Genomic DNA, 23561 nt, shown 5'->3' with positions numbered 1-23561 from the left:
CATGACAATGAGTTCACTGTACTAAAATGGCCCCCACAGTCACCAGATCTCAACCCAATAGAGCATCTTTGGGATGTGGTGGAACGGGAGCTTCGTGCCCTGGATGTGCATCTCACAAATCTCCATCAACTGCAAGATGCTATCCTATCAATATGGGCCAACATTTCTAAAGAATGCTTTCAGCACCTTGTTGAATCAATGGCACGTAGAATTAAGGCAGTTCTGAAGGCGAAAGGGGGCCAAACACCGTATTAGTATGGTGTTCCTAATAATCATTTAGGTGTATATATATAAATATAAATAACCTGGGACGAAACATTCCAAACTCTACTTTTCACCTTTATGCTGATGATACTGTGATCTACTGCTCTGCACCTACTCCTGCAAAGGCTTTCGAATATCTTCAAGATGCTTTTGACAAAGTACAGGAACAACTTTGTCATCTACAACTCAGTTTAAATGCAGATAAAACAAAACTTATGTTCTTCACCACTTCAGAAACAGATAGATTAGCACTGGCCGGGAAAATTTTAATTAGAGATGGTCAACAAATAGAATTGGTATCTAATTTTAAATATCCAGGATTTTTAATTGATGACCACCTGTCTTGTAAGGAACACATTAAGTATGTAGTAAAAAAGCGGGATTTTATTATAGAAATAAATCTTGCTTTTCTTTTATGTAAAATTAAAACTGTTTGAATCAACGTTTTTGCCTGTTATTGACTAAGGTGATGTATTGTATATGGACGCATCTGCTCATTGTTTACACATGTTGGATAGTGTGTATCGTGGAGCACTGATATTTATTTGAAACAGTGGTTCTCTTACTAATCATTGTGTGCTTTATGCTAAAGTAAATTGGTCATCTTTACAAGCTTGTCGGCTTAGTCACTGGTATATGTTTATATAAAGCCATTCTGGGTAAAATTCCTTCTTATTTATCATCATTCCTGATCTGGAAGCAAGGAGGTCATAATCTTCACTCAATGGACTTTTTAAAACTGGTTGTTCTAAAAGTAAGAACTGAATTAGGAAAGAAAGCTTTAAGGTTTTCAGCACCTGACGCGTGGAACACTCTTCAAGTTGAACTTTGTCTGCAAAATTAAATACCCTTGAATGAATTTAAAGCTTTGGTAAAAACTCTGTAGTCTATGTTGTCTGTGTGCTAAGTGTATGGTTTGATTATGTTTTTATGTAATTTTATGTAAGATTTTGTACTGACACTGTGTTGCTGCTACCTTGGCCAGGTCTCCCTTGCAAAAGAGATCTCTCAATTGGACAAACCTGGTTAAATAAAGGTTAAATAAATAAAAATAAAATCAGTTTAGAATCAGTTACCTTGGAATCCATCTATCCTTTTCCATAACAAAATAGTCAGTATGAGGTCAGAGAGCTGGGAGTCTTTGGAAGAATAAAGCACAGGGCAAGGGCACCCTGGACGGGATTCAGCATTTTATATATGTGCATTAGGCTGAGTGAGAGAAATGTGCCAGAGCAGGGCTAGGGTGGAATGGTACTACAGACAACCAGACTAGACTGGCAGAAACTCTGTTAATTTTCTTCAATAGACAGACATTGAAATATGAGTAAAATTGGATTCTCAATTGTGAACATAAAGCAAGTACTGGATGTGTTGGACAAGACAGGAGAGGAAACAGGGAAATTCGTTGTTTAATAGAATTTGAAGGATTAGTTATATGTAACTTTGAGGATAATGAGGATATTTTCTTTAAATAAGAATCCTGTGAAGTTACATTTGTGTTGATCTTCATTCAACCTTTCAGATTGTTGTTTGTTGACTATTGAAATACAAATACTAGGGTGGCCCATAACTATATGACAAAAATTGTCAACTGTATGAAGCAAAAGTTTGATTTGGGGAACCTCTCTTTTGGTGACCTCATATGAGAAGAAATTTTGAGAGCAGTTTAGACAAATGTTTAGAGGTTGCACAAGTCGTTTGTCAAATAACTGTCAGGCCATGAAAACATTTGGTCATCATCTGTGGTACCTTGGGGAGGTTTTGGTCAATCTAGCATTCTTTGATACTTACAGATGCCGAGTAAATGGACACGCTCAAAAATTTGACTGAAAAAGAAGGAACTGATGAACCCCCTCACAGACTGGATGCAAAATGACACAAGAAAATCCCTGTGCTCATTTGTCACCAGCAATACAAAGTAATTCCACAAAATTCTAGGACTTTCAGGATTCAATTCAGACCTCATCTCATGCAACATGGAAAAAATATCAACATTATAAAGCTACCATGACAGTCATCAATGGCAGTGCAGAAAGAGGTGTCAGATTGATCCAGGATTATAATCAACTGTTGACCGATGATGAGGAACTGAAGCAGCTCCTTTTACAAGTCATGCAGGAAACTCGGCATCAGTATCTTGATTCTAGCAATGGACCTCATCTGGCTGGACTGTTAGATCAAATAGGCCTATCTGAATGACATACTGACAAGTTTATTTGCTAATACTACATTAAATATGTATTGAGCTTCACTGATAATTGACAACTGTCAGGGCCTGTGCCTGCAGTTTGTCAGGTTATGAAGGCTATACTCTAGGTCAATTGATGTCTGTCCGTGCAAACTGAATTGCATTTTTTTATTAAATGTTTTGGATGTTCTGTTCATTTATTTTGCATATTTTATAAATGTCTTGTGGTTGTTGTGACAAATTATTTCGACTAAATAATATGCATGACTCCCTGATTGTTTCCACATCACTTGGTGAAATGTTATCACTTGTTATTACTTGGTCAAATGTTCAAAATTTCAGGTGGTCTGCGCACAGTTTCATTAATTTTTTCACCGTTTTTTTTTCTTACAATGGGGAATGAGAATGTAGCCTTCTCTGGCATCATTTTCAAAAAAAAAGGAAAATGTTTTTTTAGCCACCCTAACAGATACAGAATAATTTAAAAATGCATTTGAATTTTTTTTTTCTCTGGATGTTCATTTCTCCTAGGGTTGGGAGGAGAGTGTGGATGCAGCTGTATCACATCTGTTGCACACGTGCCTGTCACGCAGTCCCAAAGACCAGGCCTTGAGCCTAAGCACCAGTCAGCTAAGCATGCCCAGGGACACAAGCCAACTGAAGAAGCACATTGCTTTGCTGTGTGATCGTCTAGGCAAAGGGGGGCGGCTTTCCTCAGAAGGCCACACCCACTCACCTATCATCATGCCAGGTAAGAGGTCACCTGACCTTCTCTGTGTTGGTGTCTGACTGTATTATAGTTGTGATATAGACATGGAAGCATCTATTTTTTGTACACGTGATCTTTAAGGACGTAAATTGGAGCTCCGGTTAGGGTTAGGGTTTATTCGCTGTGACACAGAGTTGAGGCCACGTGTTTCCTGTGGAGGTGACGTATTTCCGGTGGAGCTCCACTCTACAGGCGTCTGCAGCTGGACCCTTCTCAGGAAATTTGCTGCCCGCCCCACCCCCTGCGCACGAGGTAGCATGGCTGTGTCTAGCAGCAGAGCTCTGGAGCCTCTGGAGAAACACGAGGCAAAAAAGGCTTGCACACGGTCTTCCAAAGTTTGGGAATACTTCAGTCATGACACCTTTTCTGCACCTCTACTGTAGCTGACGTTAATGACGTCATTTGGTTGTGTGGGGGAGAGGATGAATTGTATTAAATGACTAACTTGAAAATAATTGCTTATCAATAAATTTATCATCAGATCAATCGAAAAATTGATTGTTAGATTAGTTGAATAATCAAATAAATAATTGCTAGATTAATCGTTTAAAGAATAATCGTTTGGGACAGCACTACTTAATTTTAATTAAAAGCAAATAAGACATCTCCTGTGTGCATCACTTCACCTATATTAAATTGCAGGTAATTTTCACCTAAGCATTCACATGGAGCTGTATGTGTAATCTCCTAGGAAGTGGATGTGACCAGCTGACCACTAATATCATGCTCAGCAGAACTTACAATTGAAAAAGACAGGATGCAAAGTTTACAAAAATGTCCTGTAAAGATCTAAGACAAAAGTTTCAGCTCACACTATCCACAACTTACTAAACCAAGAAGGTTTGTATGTTTTGGTAGACACAAAAGGAGAACACAAAAGTGTACGATCACACATGCACATATCACAGGGCCTAAATTCCAGGTGGCCTGAGACAATGCCGAGCCTGGTACGAGAGGCACCAAAGGGGGGTTACACACATAAACACACACACACACAGATAACAAGGGAGACCAGCACTCCAACTTTTATTGCCCAAAGATTTAGGGACCTACAGACAAGCAGAGTGGACCTCAAGGACAGGCATCATTTTCCTTGTGATAATATTTAGCTCTAAAGATGCTAAGTTTTTCATTCCTGCAAGTTACGAGTGATACAAATAAAAGTGGATATGGCCATTTATTTTTAAATAAATGGATAAAATTATGAGTTTGCCAATACATGGTTATGATGAATACTTTGTCTAGCAAACTATTATTGTTTTTATGTATAGAATTGTTATTTATGGAAGCCCATTTCCGCCAGTAAAAGAAAAAAAAATGAAATAGAAAGTCGAAATAACGAGATATAAAATCGAAATTACGAGATACAAAGTCATTATTATGAGATACAAATTCATAATTACGAGATAGAAAGTCATAATTACGAGATAAAAATAATCGAAATTATGAGATAGAAAGTCATAATTACGAGATACAAAGTCATAATTACGAGATAGGAAGTACGCATGCACTCTAGTCCAGCTGAAGACCTGTCTTCGCCTCATTGGCATCAATGTGGAGAGACGCAGTTCAAACGTAAGCCATTAGAAGTGGTGCTTTTAAATGTTAGATACAACTGCCAGACTGTAAATCCCTCGTTTCACTACATTATTGTTAGTTTTGCTGGACTGAGTGTCTTGATCTTATTCAAAGTTCAGCATCTCTTCCAATGTGAATGGGAACTGAATGATCCAAACCATGTGCAATTGTAGTCCTCTCCACTGCTGCTACAATATTGCACACCTATTCAACATATCTGTACATATTTTATTATTGATTGTAGTTTTCCTTCTTCTGACTGCTGATACATTTTGCATAGATTATATTCATTGTAAATATTACTGAATAGTTTTCCTCCTATTGTCTGCTTCTAAAAGTATTTGCAGAAATCTGGACACTTTTTTATATACAACTTGCTGGAGCTTAAATGCTATCTTGATATGTACATATATTCTAAGCACGTTATTTTTTGTCAGCAAAATTACTTTTTATCTCGTAATTATGAATTTGTATCTCATAATTTCGGCTTTTTATCTTGTAATTATGACTTTGCATCTCATAATTTCGACTTTTTATCTCGTAATTATGACTTCCTATCTCGTAATTTCGATTTTTTTTATCTCGTAATTACGACTTTACATCTCGTTATTTCGACTTTCTATTTCATTTTTTTTTTCTTTTACTGGCGGAAATGGGCTTCCATAGTTATTGTATTTTTATAATATCTTTTATATATAGGCTGCAGTATGCCCTTGATTTTCTTTCTTCGTGTTTAGGTTGACTAGGTAATTTAGTTCGAACCTTTAATAATTACGACTTTACATCTCGTTATTTCGACTTTCTATTTCATTTTTTTTTTCTTTTACTGGCGGAAATGGGCTTCCATAGTTATTGTATTTTTATAATATCTTTTATATATAGGCTGCAGTATGCCCTTGATTTTCTTTCTTCGTGTTTAGGTTGACTAGGTAATTTAGTTCGAACCTTTAATAATTTACTTATTGTAGCTATCCATCTTGTGGCACCATCTAACCATTATTGCTGATTACTTATGTGCTATTGCTAGCATGGTGACAAGTCCCTTTGATCTCATCAGTATCTTTTAAAGTAGGCTTTTTTTAAATCCTGCAGCTTATGCTTCTCCACAGTATGCGAGGAATGTGGAATTCTTAACAGAATAGTTCTAATCACTGTCAGTGTCACTGCATCTACAGAGCGTTGTGAATGTATCTGTGCTTATACCACTGTTGCCTGTGAGATTTTATAAAGAAAAAGTCTAGATAGGAAAAAAATACAAAAAATAAATAAATCATTACCTCATGAACTGCTTTCATTAATATCTCTATTTACATAAACACAATTTCATTTATTTTTATTTTTTTTACACTTCAGCATCTTTACACTATCCTCTAGGGAATAGGACTGTGTGTCATTCGTGATTACACAATTATGATTATTTCTTAGAGTCTGTGGATTACTTGCACTCAGATTTCACAGTCATTTTAACCTTAGCAGCATATAAATTGATGCTAATATGGAGCAACCAACATTATTTTACTAATTAGCTCATATAATTAAGTTTAAGTATATGTTTTTTTTCTTCATTTTGATATGTATGTGAATATTTCTTGAAAGCACTAGGCAGCAAATTCTAAATCTACAGCAGCAATGGGACCTTTGTGTGATAAAGTGATGTTCTTCCTGGTTTTATTTCCTTAGGGAGATGATTTATTGTTTGTTTATCTCTTCACATCTGGCCTATTCTGATTTTACTGAAAATTATTGAAATTGGTTAATAGTTTATATAAATATTTTGAAATTGACACAGTTGAGCCGCTTTGGGGGATGCTTGTCACGCCCACGGGGGGCGGGACCGGACAGGTGTAGCTCCTTCTCCACGGATGAAGGATCAGTTAAAAGGGGAGAACTAACATCATGCAAGTGCGAAGTATTGAGCTGATGAAAAGAAGCCGTGCCGAGCGATTACTTGTCTTACGATCTCCTGTACCAACCCCAGTTACCTGTTGTTGGACCTATACCTCTTGTGCCTTCCCTCCACAGCCCAGAACCCGTCCCTGACTTACCAGTCCTGCTGAGTCCTGCTCTCCTCGGGTCCCGCCGTCCTGTGTATCTTCGTCGGACTGACTCCCTGGCTGCTGACCTCCCCGCCTGTTTACCGACTTCGATTCTCACCCTACGTTTCTGTTTCTGTTTGCCATGGCTCCCCCCCGGAGAGAAGCTCCCTTGTTCGACACAGTCGCTCCTCTGCCGCGGAAGGCGGCGCTTCCCTTAACTGGGTTTGCGGGAAGCTTTCTCTCTGTTCTGTCGCTGTTTGTATTAAAGTTCAGCATTTCTCGCATTACTGGGTCCGTGCTTCTCTCCTTCCTCCACCTGACAATGCTAGTCCCTCGACTGATTTCATATTCCTTCTTAAGCCATAATGCAGTTTTATTTACCTTTGTTTTTCTTTTGGGAGTCATGCACTCATCAGAAATGTATCTTAAAGGAAGGGGAAAAACATTCTTCGAGGGAAATTGCATTTACCTGCTGCCAATGAACAGTTTGTATTTTTGGCGGCTACTTTAAGCATGCATTATGGTCCGAAGCATATATTTTATATTCTGAAATTATGACCAACAAAAAGTAATTTCCTCACCTGACAAATTGTTAAGTACTACACATCTTGATTAAAACTTCAGGTTTTTGAAATGTATAGCCAAAGATCAACAAAAATCATGTCAGCCATTTTTCCCATCTGTTATAGCACCTTGCAACCAAGAATATTCAAACAAATAGATCAGTGGCTGTCAACCTGTGGGCCATGGTGGTATGACATTCCTTATTTTAATAAGACCTTCCTGAAATAATACCCTTGCACGACATAGACAAACATGGTCTGGCCATGTTTGTGCATGTTGTGCAAGTTGTCTAGGTGTTTTTAATTGTATTTCAGCAAGGTCTTATATTTGTAATGTTTTCCATATATTGTGTACATTTCCTCTTGCAGTTTAAAAATCTGCTGTCACATCTCTCAGTTGCTTTCAGTGCATGTGCCCTGTGATGTACTGGCATTCTATCCAGTGTGTACGCCTGCCTTGTAATATTTGCGGCCTGCACACTGGTTTAGAATGATTTTTCCCATTTACTCCAGTGACAGATGATAGATGCTACATTTTCATTTTGAGATGATGTTTTTTATATAGTTTTATGAGATAAGATTAGGACTCAGCTGGCAGGTACCATCAGGCTAAGCTGAATGTGGCTTTGACTGTTGTGGAAGCAAAAACTTGGATGTGAGGAAAGTTTGGTGAGCAACCAAGTGCAAACCATGGCAAATGACTTTCGGTCTGCCTCGAAGAGAATCTGACAAACCTGAGGAGGACTTGTCCATCACTTCAGGTCACTGAAGTATAGGGATGTCACCAGAACCATCACTTACAATACCGATCGATACCATTTGGTTTGATAGTACAACAGACATTGTATTAGATTGTTAATATACTTTCAGCTCAAGAGTGACAAGTTTTATCCTGTACCACTGCACTTAATAATCTAATAAAATGTCGGTTTTACTTTCAAGCTAAATGCAAATGATTTCTTAATAAGAATTCATAAAAACATACTTTTCAAAAAACATTTGAAAACGTATTTTATTGATGTCAACTCTTGCTGCAGCAGTACATCGAACTGACAACATAAGTATAATGTATCCCCTCTAACTTCCCTTAAACAAGTTTGGAAAAATGTTGGGCCGCTATAAAGTCACTTTTATGCATTTATGTCTATACTACTTTTTAAAGTCTTATAAAGTACAAATAAACTTAATGGAGGTATGTGAAATTAGCGCTGTCATCCTGAGTGTTTTGTAGACCTGTTGTTACGATGCCCAGGGTGTTTTATGTAATGGTAGATATAAATATCTCTTCAGTTTTATTCAGCGATTTAGGTACACCTGGGATGTACGCTTTCTTCGCTCCCATAAAAAATCAAATGCTACCAAACAGACCAATCATAGTTATTGCAGTCTGCGTCGCCACAATGTAGTTACATTTCAGGGAAGGTGCACATTAGGCTATGGCGAGGGCCATTATGGTCCATGACTACACCATACTTATGGCGTCAGTTTGATTTAGAAGTATAAACCAGCTTTTACTGGTTGATCTACTTTCTAACCCTCACCTATGGTCACAAGCTATAGGTAGTGACCAAAATAATGAGGTACAAGTGCAGATACAAGTGCCAGTAATCAGCTTTCTTCACAGGGTGATTGGGCTTAAATTTAGAGAAAGGGTGAGGAGCTTGGATATCTGGGCTCAAAGTAGAGCCGTGGGTCCTCTGCATTGAAAGGAACCAGCTGAGGTGGTTTGGGCATCTGTCTAGGATGCCTCCTAGGTGCCTTCCTAGGCAGGAACTCTAGGCATGTCCAACAACAGGAGGAGACCCTGGGGTAAACGCAGAGCACTCTGAAGGGATTTTATCTCTCTCCTGGCCTGGGAATGCCTTGATATTCCCCTGGAGAAGGGAGAGATGGAGGTCTGGGCCTCTCTGCTTAGACTGCTCTCCCCATGACACAGATCCGGATAAGCAGCAGAAGGTGGATGGATGGAGTTTAGAGGGATGACTTTTTTGTGTAGTTCCAGTATGGTGTCATGTGGATAATGATAGTATTTACTCAGAATGTATTTCCTGATTTATGTCATTTTTGTCTCAGATGTGTAGAATGCTTTTTTAGTATTTTAAACACCTTTTTCAATGGGTTTTCCATCCAGATAGTGTACGAGGAATTTCACATATATTTTGTACATCCAAACATGGTATGAATTAAAGCTTAAAAGCAACACAACATAAAAATAATTTGAGGGTTTGAATACTTTTCCTGGGCACTATTTCCTGTGCAGTGCTATTTTAGCAGTAATAACATTGGTGGGTTTTCTCTCACCATCAGTTGTCTGAACGTCATTTTTTAAGATGCTTGAGCACAATCCAAATTTCAGTGGTTTCAGCTCTGCTATTTCAATCTGAGATGTCAAAAGGGAGAAAGGAACATGTTTTTAGGAAGGAATACATATCGGCCGGGATGAATTGTTCTGGTAGTTCAAATAAAAGCCATTATCACTTTGTGCTGTTTAATATTTCAGTGACCCACTTAATTCTTACTATTTTATTCTTATTTGTTTAAGTCCATCCAACGTCCATACCACTTATGCAGTACAGGCTGTCACAGATTATTTTTACTTCCTGGGCAGCCTGATTGTTTAGCGGTTAGCACTGTCGCCTTACGCCTCCACAGTTGGGGGTTTCAATTCCACCTCTTGTTCTGGGTGTGTGGAGTTCATATGTTCTCCCTGTGTTTGTACAGCTTTCCTCCCATCATTCCAAAATATGCTTCAGCTCACCACAGCCCTGTACTGGATAAGTGGTTATGGGTGATGAATCTTAAAATAATAGGTTCCAGATTGGCACCACTGCACCATCATGTCAAGCTCTTAATAGAGGTCATTTAAATTGTATACAGGGGAGCTGAAGTCTGCCTATGGCTGCCTAGTATATGAGGCAGGGCAACATCCTGAATGGGATGTAGTTTTATTTGTTTATAAATAATGTAATGCAGTGATTGTCAACTAAGTTAAAACTAAGTTTTAAATTATGCTATTCCAGACAAATTAATAGAACTAATTATTTTCTTTAATGGGTAAAAGTGATGATCTGGATTTAGTGCTTTGCAGAAATGCATCACTTTCATCTTTTCAGTAGCATGTCAGGGAGTGAGTTCAGTGAAATTTCAGTCTTCTGATATCTCATCTTGCTTTTGACATGTACAGGTTTGAGTAATGCTTGGGGTCAGAGCACAGGATTAGCCACTGTCCAGCACCCCTGGGGTTAGGGCCCTTGCTAGGGCCCACTAGTGATATGATTACTTTGCCGGCCATGGGACTCGAACTGACACCCTTCCTATCACCAGCACAGAGCCATAAACTGTTTCATCTTCAACCCAGTCCCTAATATTGGAACACTGGTCTTTCACTTGATATGCCTGTATTAAAATGACATTGGTCTTGTTTATAGTGGAGAAGATTTTTCATACATTTTTGTACTGTCCACTATATTAATTATATATTTTTATTTTTCCTAGGGGACTATGAAGCTGTTTCTGAAGTAGAATTTGAGCCTACAGAGAGACAGGTGTCAGCCACACAGTTAGTGAAGAAGAGGCAGTCAGCTAAGAAAAGCAATTCAGGTATGGCTTTGTGAAGATCACCATTCAAATTAAACCAGCAATATAACTTTGAGTTATATTGAATTAAGGTCAATATATTAGAAATATTTAAAAATAAATAAATCATAAGCCATTGGAAAGTTCAGTCTCAAACTAACTGTCAATCCAAACAAACTTCAGTATCCAGTACATTTCCCCTGGGAGTGCTATTCTCCCAGACTTTCCCAATTAGTGTCAGCTGGGTTTCATTACCAGATGTAATTGCTATGGAAACATGAAAGATCAGCTAAACTCATACGCAATTGAATTCTGTAATATTCTTTAATAATTCAAGATTCAAGAGGTTTATTTGTTTTATTTATTTATTTGAGATAATAAACTAATTTAGTTATGAAGGGTTTCTGTAAATGCATGCTAATTTACAATCAGTCTTAAGTACAAGATAACTAACTACTTAACATTACAAACCTTTCTGGAAAGCCACCCCAGAATGTGAGTTCAACCATCACGCAAGATAAAGTCCCTCGCCTCTCCATCCAGACCATCGGTGTATCTGTTATAGTTGTTATTGTTGTCATGGAAATGTTGGTCATAGTGCAAAAGAGAAATATACAGAATATTAAAAGTATGAATAATATATATGACACTTTAACACATGGATCCTTCTCAAAGTTTTTAGAAGCATTGTATGGGTGCCATACAGGAGCAGATGAAACTTTGAGGAAGATTGCCCCAAAACTGAAGCGACACCACATAGTGATTGCAAAAAAGAGCAGTTTTGACATGATTTGAGGACTTTAAGACATGAACAAAAAAACTAAGATTAAATGAAGAAATACAGGTAACCACCTAAATGGTGAGAAAGGATTCAGCAAATTGGTACGGAAGTGGTATGTGCAGTAAATTAATAGGTGTAGTTTCAGGGTTATATGTCACAACTACAGTAGGACTAGGACAATTTGGTAAAAACACATTTATTAACTTTCATGTTTCCAGTTGACATATCCAGTACTACTAGAAATTGTACAGGTTGGTGAGTGTGAGGGGAGTATAGATTAGATTAGCATAGCAGGTGACAGGCTGTCTGGGGAATATAATGCTGTCATTAACGACAGCCCCTTTTATAGTTTTCTAGGCCATTCCCTGCATCTTGCTAAGTGTCAGTCTGAAAGTTTCTTGGCATCGTTCGTTGATGTCTTCACTGTCAAGAAGAGTAAAGTTAGCTACCATTTATTTTGTCATACCCTTTACTTTTAGTCATAGCCATTGTCTTTTTCAGTCTGTTCTTTAACTTCCCAGTTCTTGCTAATTTTCTGCAGTGTGTGGTGTTGGCATATCAGATGTTCTTGTTGTTGTTTATTCCACCATCTTGTGATCACAGTGTCTTCTTCCAATTCCACTTAGTATCCAGTCTTGTCTAATGCCTTTAACAATCTATAACCAATCAATTCTCCATATTCAGTCCTGAGTGTCTCTTCTTGTCCAGTGTAGAGATTTTTCAAAAGGACAGTGAGATGCTTGATCACACACATTTTCTCCTGGTATTCCATATTCTTTTCAGTTTGTGAAAAGTAGGTTGTGGATTATGGGTCAGCAATGTTTGAACATAAGAACATAAGAAATTTACAAACGAGAGGAGGCCATTCGGCCCATCAAGCTCGTTTGGGGAGAACTTAACTAATAGCTCAGAGTTGTTAAAATCTTATCTAGCTCTGATTTAAAGGAAGCAGGAAGACTATTCCATACTCTAACTACACGCTGTGTAAAGAAGTGCTTCCTCAAATTTGTTTTAAAATGTTCTCCCGCTAATTTCCACTTATGGCCACGAGTTCTAGTATTTAGACTAATATTGAAATAGTAATTTGGCTGAACAGCATCCAGACCCGTTAGAATCTTATAGACCTGAATCATATCCCCCCTTAGTCTCCTTTGCTCAAGGCTAAACAGATTCAGTTCCGCTAACCTCTCCTCATAAGACATTCCTATAAGACCAGGAATCATTCTCGTAGCTCCTCATTGCACCTTTTCTAAGGCAGCAATGTCCTTCTTGAGGTATGGTGACCAAACCTGCACACAGTATTCTATGTGGGGTCTTACCAAGGAATTATATAAGTGTAACATCACCTCCCTTGACTTAAACTCGACACACCTAGAGATATAACCCAACATTCTGTTCGCCTTTTTTATTGCTTCCCCACACTGGCGAGAGTGGGACATGGAAGCATCAACATACATACCGAGATCTTTCTCTATAAAAGTGATACCACTCATAAAATATTAAAAACTCCATTTCCTGTATCATATTTATATTAAAAAATGTCTGCGGTTCTTTCAGAGTATATTCTACATGTATAATCATCAGTGGTGAAAGATGGGTAAATAACCTCCACCTTTCATGTTCAGCTATTTTCTTGTTGGTCCTACTGTATATCATCTTAAGAAGCTGTTATGGTAATAAACAAAACAGAAAATTGTATGTTAGGGTTTTAACAGTTCATAGGTTTTTCCAGGGTTTTTTCAGTTCATATTAACCTTGGGATGATTAAATATGCTGGAGAAAAAGGGTGAAGGTGCAATGTCTTAGAAACTTAAGAACTTAGAGGATGCCTCTCAGAGATGACGTAATTTGAAGCAGGTAATGGATGATACAAGAAGATATAGTGACTGGTCAGGATTTACAGTTCACGTAATTCACGTGAATTACTGGAATTATTGGAAGGGTGCTTGCATGAAAGTGAGCTAAAATTATTGTATAAAAAGAACCACACATGCAAGAGGTGATTTGTTGGGGTTAAAAAAATGGGTAACCCGCATGCTTTTATTTCAAACAGATTTTTGGAGCAAAATACAGTTTTCATTTAGCAATACAAATTTTTATCAAAAATACAGATTCCAAAATTATTGGCCCCCCAAATTTCAGTATTTGATGGAGTCTTCCTTGGCAAGAATGACAGCACTCTACCTCTTTCTCCAGTGTTTAACAAGGTTGGAGAACACATGTGGATGGGATCTTAGACCACTATTCCACGCAGAACATTTCAACTCATTGAGATTCTTTGGGTTTTCTCTTGTGAACTGTCCTCTAAAGTTGTGACCACAGATTTTCAATTGAGTTCAAATCTGTAGACTGAGAGAACATTACAATACCATTTCTTTGTCAATGTTGATGTGTGCTTTGGGCCGTTGTCTTTTTGGAAGACTCAGTCATGGCCCAGTTTCAGCCTTCTGGCAGAGTCAATCAGATTTTGGGCTAAAATGATTTGGTATTAAATTAAATCCATTATGCCACTGATCTTAACAAGAGGCCTCGGACCACTAGCAGCAAAACAGCTCCAAAGCATGAAAATATCACCACCATAATTTACTGTGGGTATGAGGTGTTGTTTGTATGCAGTCCCCCTTTTTGCCAAACATGACGAAGATGTGTGGAGTCAAAAAGCAAAATTTTTGTCTCATCTGACCAGAACACATGATTCCAGTTGTAACTCTAATGTTGCTAGGCAAAGTTCAGACACTGGGATTCCTGTCTTGATCTTGGGAAGGGCTTCTTTCATGGAACTCATCCAAAAAGCTTCTGGTCATAGAGGTGGTGTCTCACTGTTGATTTTCAAACAGTGAACCCTCAAGATTCAGTTAAACACTGCAACTGTGAATCTGTGAGCTCCTCTCTGCATGTCTTAGCATCCTCGTCACTGTGCGTGGAGGTGAAATTTCCCCTTTTTGGGAAATTTTCAACAGTTCCAGGTTCAAGCTTAACACTTCAAGCTCTGATTGTGCTTACTGGAAATTTCAACTGACTACCATTTTTTGTAGCCATTCCTCAATCTATGCAGCTCAACACCTTTTTTTTTCCTCATTTGAGTTGAGTGCTCTTTCACTTTGTCCATGTTGATGGAAGGCAAAAAGGATTTTACCTGCGTGTTACTTCATATTTATACCCCAGTGAAAGTTACTAAACACTAAAAGTAATATCACAAAACATTTTTCCCTGAAGAGGCAAATTCCATTGATTCTATTTATATTATTCTTTAAGCATGCCAATAATTTTGCCACATATGTTTTTGACAGAAAAAACTTTTCCAAAGATAAACACTTTTGCAGTAATAATCTTTATTAAATGAATAGTTAGCAATTTCTCCAAACATTTGAGGAAAATTAGAATCATTTAATGCATTTTCTATATTGCATGAATGTTTTTGTTCACTTTCTTGAGGGGTGCCAATATTTATGGAGTTGAGTGTAAACGCCAGGGGTGCCACTGCTTACCCCAACTCTGTTATGCTCAGGACGTACAGTGTATCTTCAGCTCTAAAAACTTGATCATTGCAGTGCTTCACTATTGCAAAATAGGAATTACTGTATTTAAGATGTATTATCATAATTTTTTTAGGCATCATCTATAGGTTAATAATGCCTATACTACCTCTTGAAAATACAAGCAAGCTTAAGTAAATCCATCCTACACAACGTTTCATCAGGACAGCATCTGCATAGGCTGTAACTGGTAGCCAAGTTACAACTTAATCACAACAGTTTTAGGGTAGAAAAGGGCATCTGCATTCTCTGTTCATTGCAGTCAGCTATTCAAGTGGAAAATCAGAGATTTTTTGTTGAATGCATCGTAGTAATCAAAGAAAATGATCCTGATCATTCTACATACTCTAAGGGCGATTTTCCACTGCACCAGGTACCGTATTTTGGGTACTTTCGGTACTTCCATAAAGTACCAAAAGTATGGTACTTCTTTTGTGTCGATTTTCCACTGGCGTAAAAACTGGTACCAGCACCAAAAGACATCATCAGTGATCGCCCCTGACAGACATCAACACAAAGCGTGACACGGTATTTCTTTCGCTGAATTCAAACATGTTATTATGATCCTTCACTTTCTTGTAGTCTTGCTTAAGTTTTTTGATTTTCAAGCGGCATGTTTCGCGTGTGCTCCATTTCTTCCAAGCGGCGTGCTATTACAGCAAATACTTTTTTATTCCGAGTCGTGTCATCCAAATCCCGCTGGATCTGTTCATCCGACCATATGGCGATTAAAGCCTGTGTTTCCTCGTTTGTCCATCCTTCCGTTTTACTTTTTTTAATATTTTTGTTTCTACTGCTTTTTATTTCATTTCTCGCTGTTCGCTGTGTGTTTTTTGTGTTTCAGTGGCAGGCTATTTGCATAACCAATCGACAGCAAATACGTTTGTAGTCCCACCCCAAAGTACAGTGGTACCTCGGTTCTCGAACTTAATACGTTCCGGACTCCGGATCGAATCCTAAAAAGTTAGAGTTCTGATCGAATTTTTCCCATAAGAAATAATGGAAAACCAATTAATTGTTTCCCGGCCCCCCAAAATTACACCTAAATATGTTTTTTTTTTTTTTTTAGCATTTAAACACAAAATGAACAGGATAAAACAAGAGCATTTTTATCTTACAGTTTTTCTCTATTGCTTTGATGCTGCAATCAACTCAAACTCCACATTTTCAAATCAGTTAACACACAGGCCTAAACAGTGGCACTCATGGTCAAAGTGGCACGTTTTGTTTGCAAAAGGCTCTAACCGTGCCAAAACATTTACAATATGAAACAAAAGCAAATTTTGCCTTCAAACAACACAACTTGCAAATAAGTGTATGAGCTCTTCCAATCAATCATTACACAATGGACAACAAAATTCAAAATGTAGCGCTCAGTGCGAATCAGTGCACCATTGCTTGTCATTGTAGCCTATTACATAGCTGTCATTACCAGTGCCAACTGTTATCTTTCTACATAGGCTGTGTCAAATTTGACTTCTTGCAAAGAACTGGATCCAGAATCAGAAATGCTTTGATGCAAATTTTATTGATTCCATGACATTCTTTTTTTCAAACTGTGGCCAAAACCTGAAATACTGTAAATATTACAGAAAATACATGTAAACCAAAATAACATCTATCAGATGCTAAGAAAATAAAAATAAAATATATTACAATAAAGTATAAATAAAAAGAAATAGCCACTATTGATACTCAGTCTCTTCTGCCTTGACGATGGGGCCACCTGGCTTCATCCACATCACATTCAATATCCTCTCTTGCACCCAGTGAAAAACCTTGATATACACCTTGATTTATAGGTGTACAGACTGATTGCTGATTGAAGAGTTGTGCAAACAAGTTTCACACAGGTACATTGGATATTCATAATTATGCAAGTACTTTCTATCAGCTGTTAATAGATGTTTTCCTTTTGTTCAACACAGTGAATCCAATGTAGTTTGGGATCTTTCAATGAGATCTGTGGTGACTGTTTTGACAAAGGGTGTGAAAAATGTGTGAAACAAATGAAAAAGTGTTAAGGCATTTGAAAGAGAAGACTTCTCCTGTGCTAAGAATGTGATGATGAAGATCAAGTGAATCCCAGTTTCACTGAGCGTGTCTTAGCAAATGAGAAAAACTGTAATGGCTTCCAAAACGATAAAGATCTTATCCCAACATTACCCCTGCCTTGCCCCGATAGTCCGCTCCTTCCGTGTGCCACGCCCCCTCGTTAACCTCATGTGGGATCCCCATGTGATCAGCTGTTTCTTGTTGTTGTCATTAGTCCTCTGTATTACAGTTTTTCTCGATTGCTTAAACACACTTCTTGAAACTATGCCTCGTATTCTCAAAACAGTAAACACAAATCCATAACATCTCACCCAATTTCCCAAACATCGTATTTTCAGGTCAAAATGAAGCTCTACACTCAAAACCATTCACTGTTGCTGAAAAACCAAACTTTTCCCACAGACATCACACACAAGGCCTCAAAACACACACACTACAACATAGTCTTACACATTGGTGCAATAAATTAAAAACAATATTGCCAAAACTGGCAAGTTATGTTGCTTGTGGTTCTTCCCCTCAAAAATCTTTTCACATGATGAACACAAAAGACGCAACCAATGCATATACAGTGACACATTTTTATTCATGTACTATACAGTACAACACACACCAAAAACATTATTCCACCTCAGCATCCTGTCTTTGGTCTGGATCAGGCCAGAGAATCTCATCCACATCACAGGCTATATTGGCCCTAGCCAGGCAGCAGGGGTAAAATCCTCATGCATGCCTGATCCACCCCTGGCATGCATCTACTGATATGTCTAGGCAGGCTTCTTCCATGGCCTGGAGGAGGTGAACACGGACATAAGGTTCTGTCGTACACTTTCCACCGCCATGCCGAAAATAACTCCTCTATCGGGTTTAGAAAGGGACAGTATGCAGGCAGAAAGATGTTAGAAAACCTTGGGTTATTGGTAAACCAGTCATGAACCAGAGCAGCGCGATGGAAGCTGACGTTATCCAGCCTCAATACAACAACGTAGTGAGGCTGCTCTGGCTGTGTTGGTTCCCTGTAGTCCAGCTGGAACATATGTTGTCTTAGACCATCAAGAAAAGCAAGGAGAAGCATAGTGTTATAGGGTCCTAGAATGGCATGGCGGTGGAGTACCCCTCGTTGGCTGATGGCTGCGCACATACTGTAGTGACATTCCCTCCACGCTGACTAGGGACATTTACAATAGCCCGATGGCCAATTATGTTCCTCCACCTCGTCCTCCCTGATGTCCTGGACCTCCTTCTACTTCTCTTCCTCGACCTCCTCCTTTGCATCTCTTTGGATCCATTGTTTCAAACCTGAATGAGCTGACTTTGGCCCTTTTATCTATCCATCAAAGTTTCTGATTGGTGTGTGATAAATTTTGACTCCTAGTGTTTCCACTTGGTTAATTGTGTGCTAACTGAGCTTAAACTCTGCTGACATAAGTTAACATTATTGAATGCTAGTGCTTTCTAAATGACCACATGGTGTAAGCACTGAAAAATTTAGGGATTTGTGTGTAGAGTTTTGCAGTAACAGTTCACCAAATCTGACTCATGTGTTAAAGCAGGGGAATAGTGTTTATAGTTCAGGGAAATGGGTGTGCTTTTTGAAAAATAGCATTATGGTTTTGAAATTTTAGTTCAAAAGATTGGTTATAGTGTTTTAGCAATCGAGAAAAACTGTAAGTCCGCATTTCAGTTTGTTTCTCCAGTCATTGGGTGCATTCGGCTTGCTTACAGCACTGGCTTAAAGCAACGCATTCTGATCCTGACGCAATGCATTACGGTTAGATGCATTGCGACCTCTCAACCGGCTGCACAAACTGGAACCGCCTCCGTGACGACACACCTTTGCCCTTATTGGCTGAAGAGTTTAGTTACACGCATGACGTTTGTATCCCAGGCAGTTCCGATGCGTAATCTGCTATTTCTCCCGAATATCACAAAAAGCAGTGAGAACTGGTTTTCAGTTAATTTACCTGGTAAAATAAAGTTTAAATAAATGACATAAATGCTCTAATAGTAGGCTACACGTAAGTTAGTGGTTTATTTATTGTTAGTTATTGTAATGTTGCGCTGCTTTATTTGGTTAATCATCCAGTCTGTGAAGAAGGCATTCAAGTAAGAATTGCATTGTATTCTGTACATGACAATAAAAACTTTGAATCCGGTCCATTGTTTATTTTTATTATTACTCTGTATTCGTTAATTTGTTAATGAATAGCAAACTTTTAGGTCGTAACATTTGTACAATTATTACGTAACTCTTTGGTGAGCAATGGCTAACAAAATTATATAAAGTACAGTGTATTACCTGATACAGTATTTTCAATAAAATAGCATTATCACCAACAAGCGCTGCTACTACAGCAAATGCGAGGCTGACACTGAAACGTTACCTTTTGTTTCCGCTCAGAGACGTGCCGTGTGACTCATTTCCTGGCGTACAATTTATATTAGGTCAGTGTTCACGGTTCGACTTCTGATATTCAGATCGAGTTCTAGGTCAAACTGGTTTGTTCGACTTTCAAGAAATTCGAGTTCTAGTGAGTTCGATAACCAAGGTACCACTGTATATACAAAATACACACACACGCACATGTCAGGTAAACATATCTTTATGGGGACCAGTCATTCATTTCTATGGGGGGAAATATATATATATATATATATATATATATATATATATATATATATATATATATAGACACACATACACACAGGAGATCAAAATTGAAGAACAACCTATAATTTCCTAAATGTCAAGGTCACAATGTAGTCCTATTTGGAAGTTATCCAAACAGGAGTAAAAGAACAGTATTTCAACCATATGTCATGAGCTACATAAATTCAGAAGCACAGTATGAGAAACTTAAATGAGATATTTCAAAAAGAACACGTTCAGATACCTCCCTTTTATTGGTGTTCATCTGGCAGCTGGTGCTATTTTCCTTAATTATCTGACAAACCCTATTTAACCGGCAGCCTAACTTTCCAGTTATCAATGACTCTGTGAGATGTTGAGCTGTTCTAAAGTGACTAAAACCCTGCGGCAGGAGGTTGTCCAGATGAAGGCCAAAGGGGTGACCCTATCAGCTGTTCTCTAATTTTGATCACTGTGTTTCCTTCAAATGTAGAGCAATGAAAATGACATTATTTCTGAAAAAAATCAAGTGTTCATAAATTGTTCTCTAATTTTGATCTCCAGTGTGTGTGTGTGTGTGGGCTGGGTATTCAAAAAAACTGAGGACCCGCAGGCGACCGACGCGGAGTCGGAGGCGGGACCGAGGCCGGGGGACGAGGCCGCGGAGGGGGACCCGCAGGCGACCGCCGGCCCGGAGCTGGAGGAACCGCAGACGCACCCCGAGCCCCAGCCAAAGCGAGCGAGGGCAAGCCAGGGGGCGGGGCGGGTGGGACCCCGGCCCGACGTCTATGTCCCCTCCCCTTGCAGGACACTGACAGGCGGGGTCCTGGGGGGTGTCGGCCTCGCAGGGGCAAGGGTGCTGCAGTCACCAGAGCTGCAGCGGGTGGAGGCTCAGGCAGAGCAGGGGGTGTGGCGGCAGGCGGTGCAGCCGGAGCCGCGGGCGTGGCGGCAGCCGGTGTAGCCGGAGCCGGAGCCGCGGGCGTGGCGGCGGCAGGCGGTGCAGCCGGTGCAGCCGGAGCCAGGATGGGCTGGACAGGCAGGTCTGGCGAGCCGGGCTTGGCAGGCAGGACGGGCAGGGCCGCGGACAGAGCAGCGCCATCAGGCAGGGCCGCGGGCACCTCGGGCTTGCGACCAACAGGGGGCGCCTCCGTGGGCACCTCGGGCTTGCGGCCAGCAGGAGGCGCCTCAGCGGGCACCTCGGGCGTGCAGCCAGCAGGGGGCGCCTCAGCGGGCATCTCGGGCTCGCATCTAGCAGGGGGCGCCGCCAACATGTGGCCAGCAGGGGGCGCCTCAACGGGCACCTCGGGCGTGCGGCCAGCAGGGGGCGCCCCAACGGGCGCCGCCGACATGTGGCCAGCAGGAGCAGCGGCAGCGGGCGGTGCCGCGGGCATGGCAGCGGCTTCAGCAGCTGCAGGTGGTGCCGCGGGCATGGCGGCGGCGGCAGCTGCAGGCTGTGCCACGGGAATGGTGGCGGCGGCGGCAGCTGCAGGCGGTGCCATGGGCATGGCGGCGGCAGCAGGTGGGAGGTTGGGCACTTCGGGCGTCGCAGGAGCAGCGTCAGCGGGCGGTTCCGTGGGCATTTCATCCAGCGCGTCCAGGTCAGGTGCTTCTCGGAGTTGCTTGGTCCCTTTAAGGGACCGCGGGACCCACGGGATAGCGTCCAAGACAGACCCGATCGCCACATGTTCCAGGCGGACGCCCTGGAACATGGAGGCTTGTGGTGATGGTGGCTGCGCGGCTGTGATGCTCCTCTGGGGCTGCCGAGTCAGGAGGGATTCCTCCTGACATTCCTCGGGAAGAGGTGCTGCGGACAAATAACACGCCCCCAGGAAGATCGTCGGGGCGGCTTCCTCCCCTTTTTCCCTTCGCCTCTTCTTTTTACGCCGGCCAGGACAGGTAGGTGGAGGCGGGGTTACCTCTGAGAGGGAGAGTGGCGACTGCCGCTTCTCCTTCCATGTGCAGACCAGCTGCTGCAGGAGAGCGCGTACTTCTGCCATTGCGTGCACTTTGGTACGTGGGGTGACTCCCTGTAGTAGGGCCCAGCTCTTCTCCGCCAGGGCGAATAAGCCGGGATCCTCTCGGATCTCCGGCTGCTCTCACCAGTAACTCACCTCGTGCAGCAGGATGAGCCATAGATCCTCGTCCTGCCGCGGTGAGTCTTTGGAGAGATCAGTCATTCTGTTTTGATCTGTCACGTAGGCAAGTGGGCGAGCGGAGAAGCAGGCGAGCAGAGCCGTACATACGGACAGACGGGGTTTATTTAAAGTAGACAGAGGCACATAACACTATAATGACTGATCTGGGGAATAGTGGGAGACGCGGACTAATATACACAGGACAGGTTGGAATTAACTAGACATAGGTGGGAACAATCAGGAGTCAACATGAGGTAATGAGGGGGTGTGGCACACACGAGGATCGTTCGGAGCTGATCGTGACAGGTAAAGTCACTGAAACTAGTGTTTAGTCCGAAGTAGGAGAGTAACATATTCATGTGTCACAACTTCGTTGTTGGACTATTTCTAAGTTGATGCCATTACCCTTTCCTAGTATTGTTCTTGGAAGAAAAAAGTAAAGTATAGGTGCAGCACATTTTATAGGTTTGTATACAGAGTATATTATGGTGCATAGCGTCAAATTCGCCTAACATCCTGTTGGACAGAATGTAACCCAGACGTTAAGCGACACCAATCTGTATATGTATATTTCTTCATACTGTGTCCCCACTGCCTTTTAATATGCAATCATTTTCTAGGAATCTAAAAACAAGTAGAACGTACATTTCAGGTTGTGCCTGTCTCTGTGAACACCAAAGATTGTAGTCAGGTGTTGTTACCAGCCTGCTTTTTTCTGAGTGAAGTCACTGGCAGCCAGACCGAAGGGCTGAAATAATAATAATGAATAAAACATTAGTATTGAAGTTTGTAAGCCTGTACTTCCTTAACCATTTTACTGTAAACCTTTTTTCAGCATAGCCTATAGTTTCTGGGTTCAAATCCAACCCAAAATTGGTAAAAAAAAATTATGTAATTCTTTCACTCCATTGTGCATGGATTTGACTGGGATTTGTGAGAAAATGTAAGATGTAAGGTTATGATACAAGGGGTAACTTTTTGAGCATTGTGGCCTGGCACAATAAAAATATATCTCTTCATATTAGAATAACTGTGAATTTGGATAAACAGTAACTTTGTAAATTACAAAATATCACTCATTCTCTAATTTTGAGTGAAAGAAGAGCAGCTCATCATAACATAACATAACAGTCTAGGATTTTTGAATTAGACTGTTTTACCACCTTCTTTTAAATTATACACTATATTGCCAAAAGTATTAGGACACCCCTCCAAATCATTGAATTCAGGTGTTCGATTAGATGATTAGATCTAATCATTTCCATAGCCACAGGTGTATAAAATCAAGCACCTAGGCGTGCAGACGGCTTCTACAAATGTTTGCAAAAGAATTTGTCGCTCTGAGGAGCTCAGTGAATTCAAGTATGGTAACATTATAGGATGCCACCTGTGCAGTTAGTCCATTTGTGAAATTTCCTCGCTACTAAATATTCCACAGTCAACTGCTAGTG

General features: G+C 40.3%; 1 protein-coding gene across 4 annotated transcripts in view; it reads left to right on the top strand.

The window, feature by feature from the left end:
• bbs9 (Bardet-Biedl syndrome 9) overlaps positions 1-23561 on the top strand; it is a 328841-nt gene that overhangs the window by 264509 nt on the left and 40771 nt on the right. For 3 of the 4 annotated variants that reach the window (XM_072716502.1, XM_072716505.1, XM_072716504.1), the window contains 2 exons: positions 2984-3203; positions 10894-10998. In XM_072716502.1, the coding sequence (XP_072572603.1) occupies positions 2984-3203; positions 10894-10998 (325 nt within the window). Of the gene's footprint in view, positions 1-2983; positions 3204-6821; positions 7120-10893; positions 10999-23561 lie in introns of those variants that run through there. The other variant, XM_072716503.1, reaches the window with a different exon arrangement.

The sequence above is a fragment of the Paramormyrops kingsleyae genome, chromosome 9 (genome assembly GCF_048594095.1).
Source record: "Paramormyrops kingsleyae isolate MSU_618 chromosome 9, PKINGS_0.4, whole genome shotgun sequence".
NCBI lineage: Eukaryota > Metazoa > Chordata > Actinopteri > Osteoglossiformes > Mormyridae > Paramormyrops > Paramormyrops kingsleyae.
The sequence above is the reverse complement of the archived record's forward strand: the minus strand, read 5'-3'. Positions and strand labels throughout refer to the sequence as shown.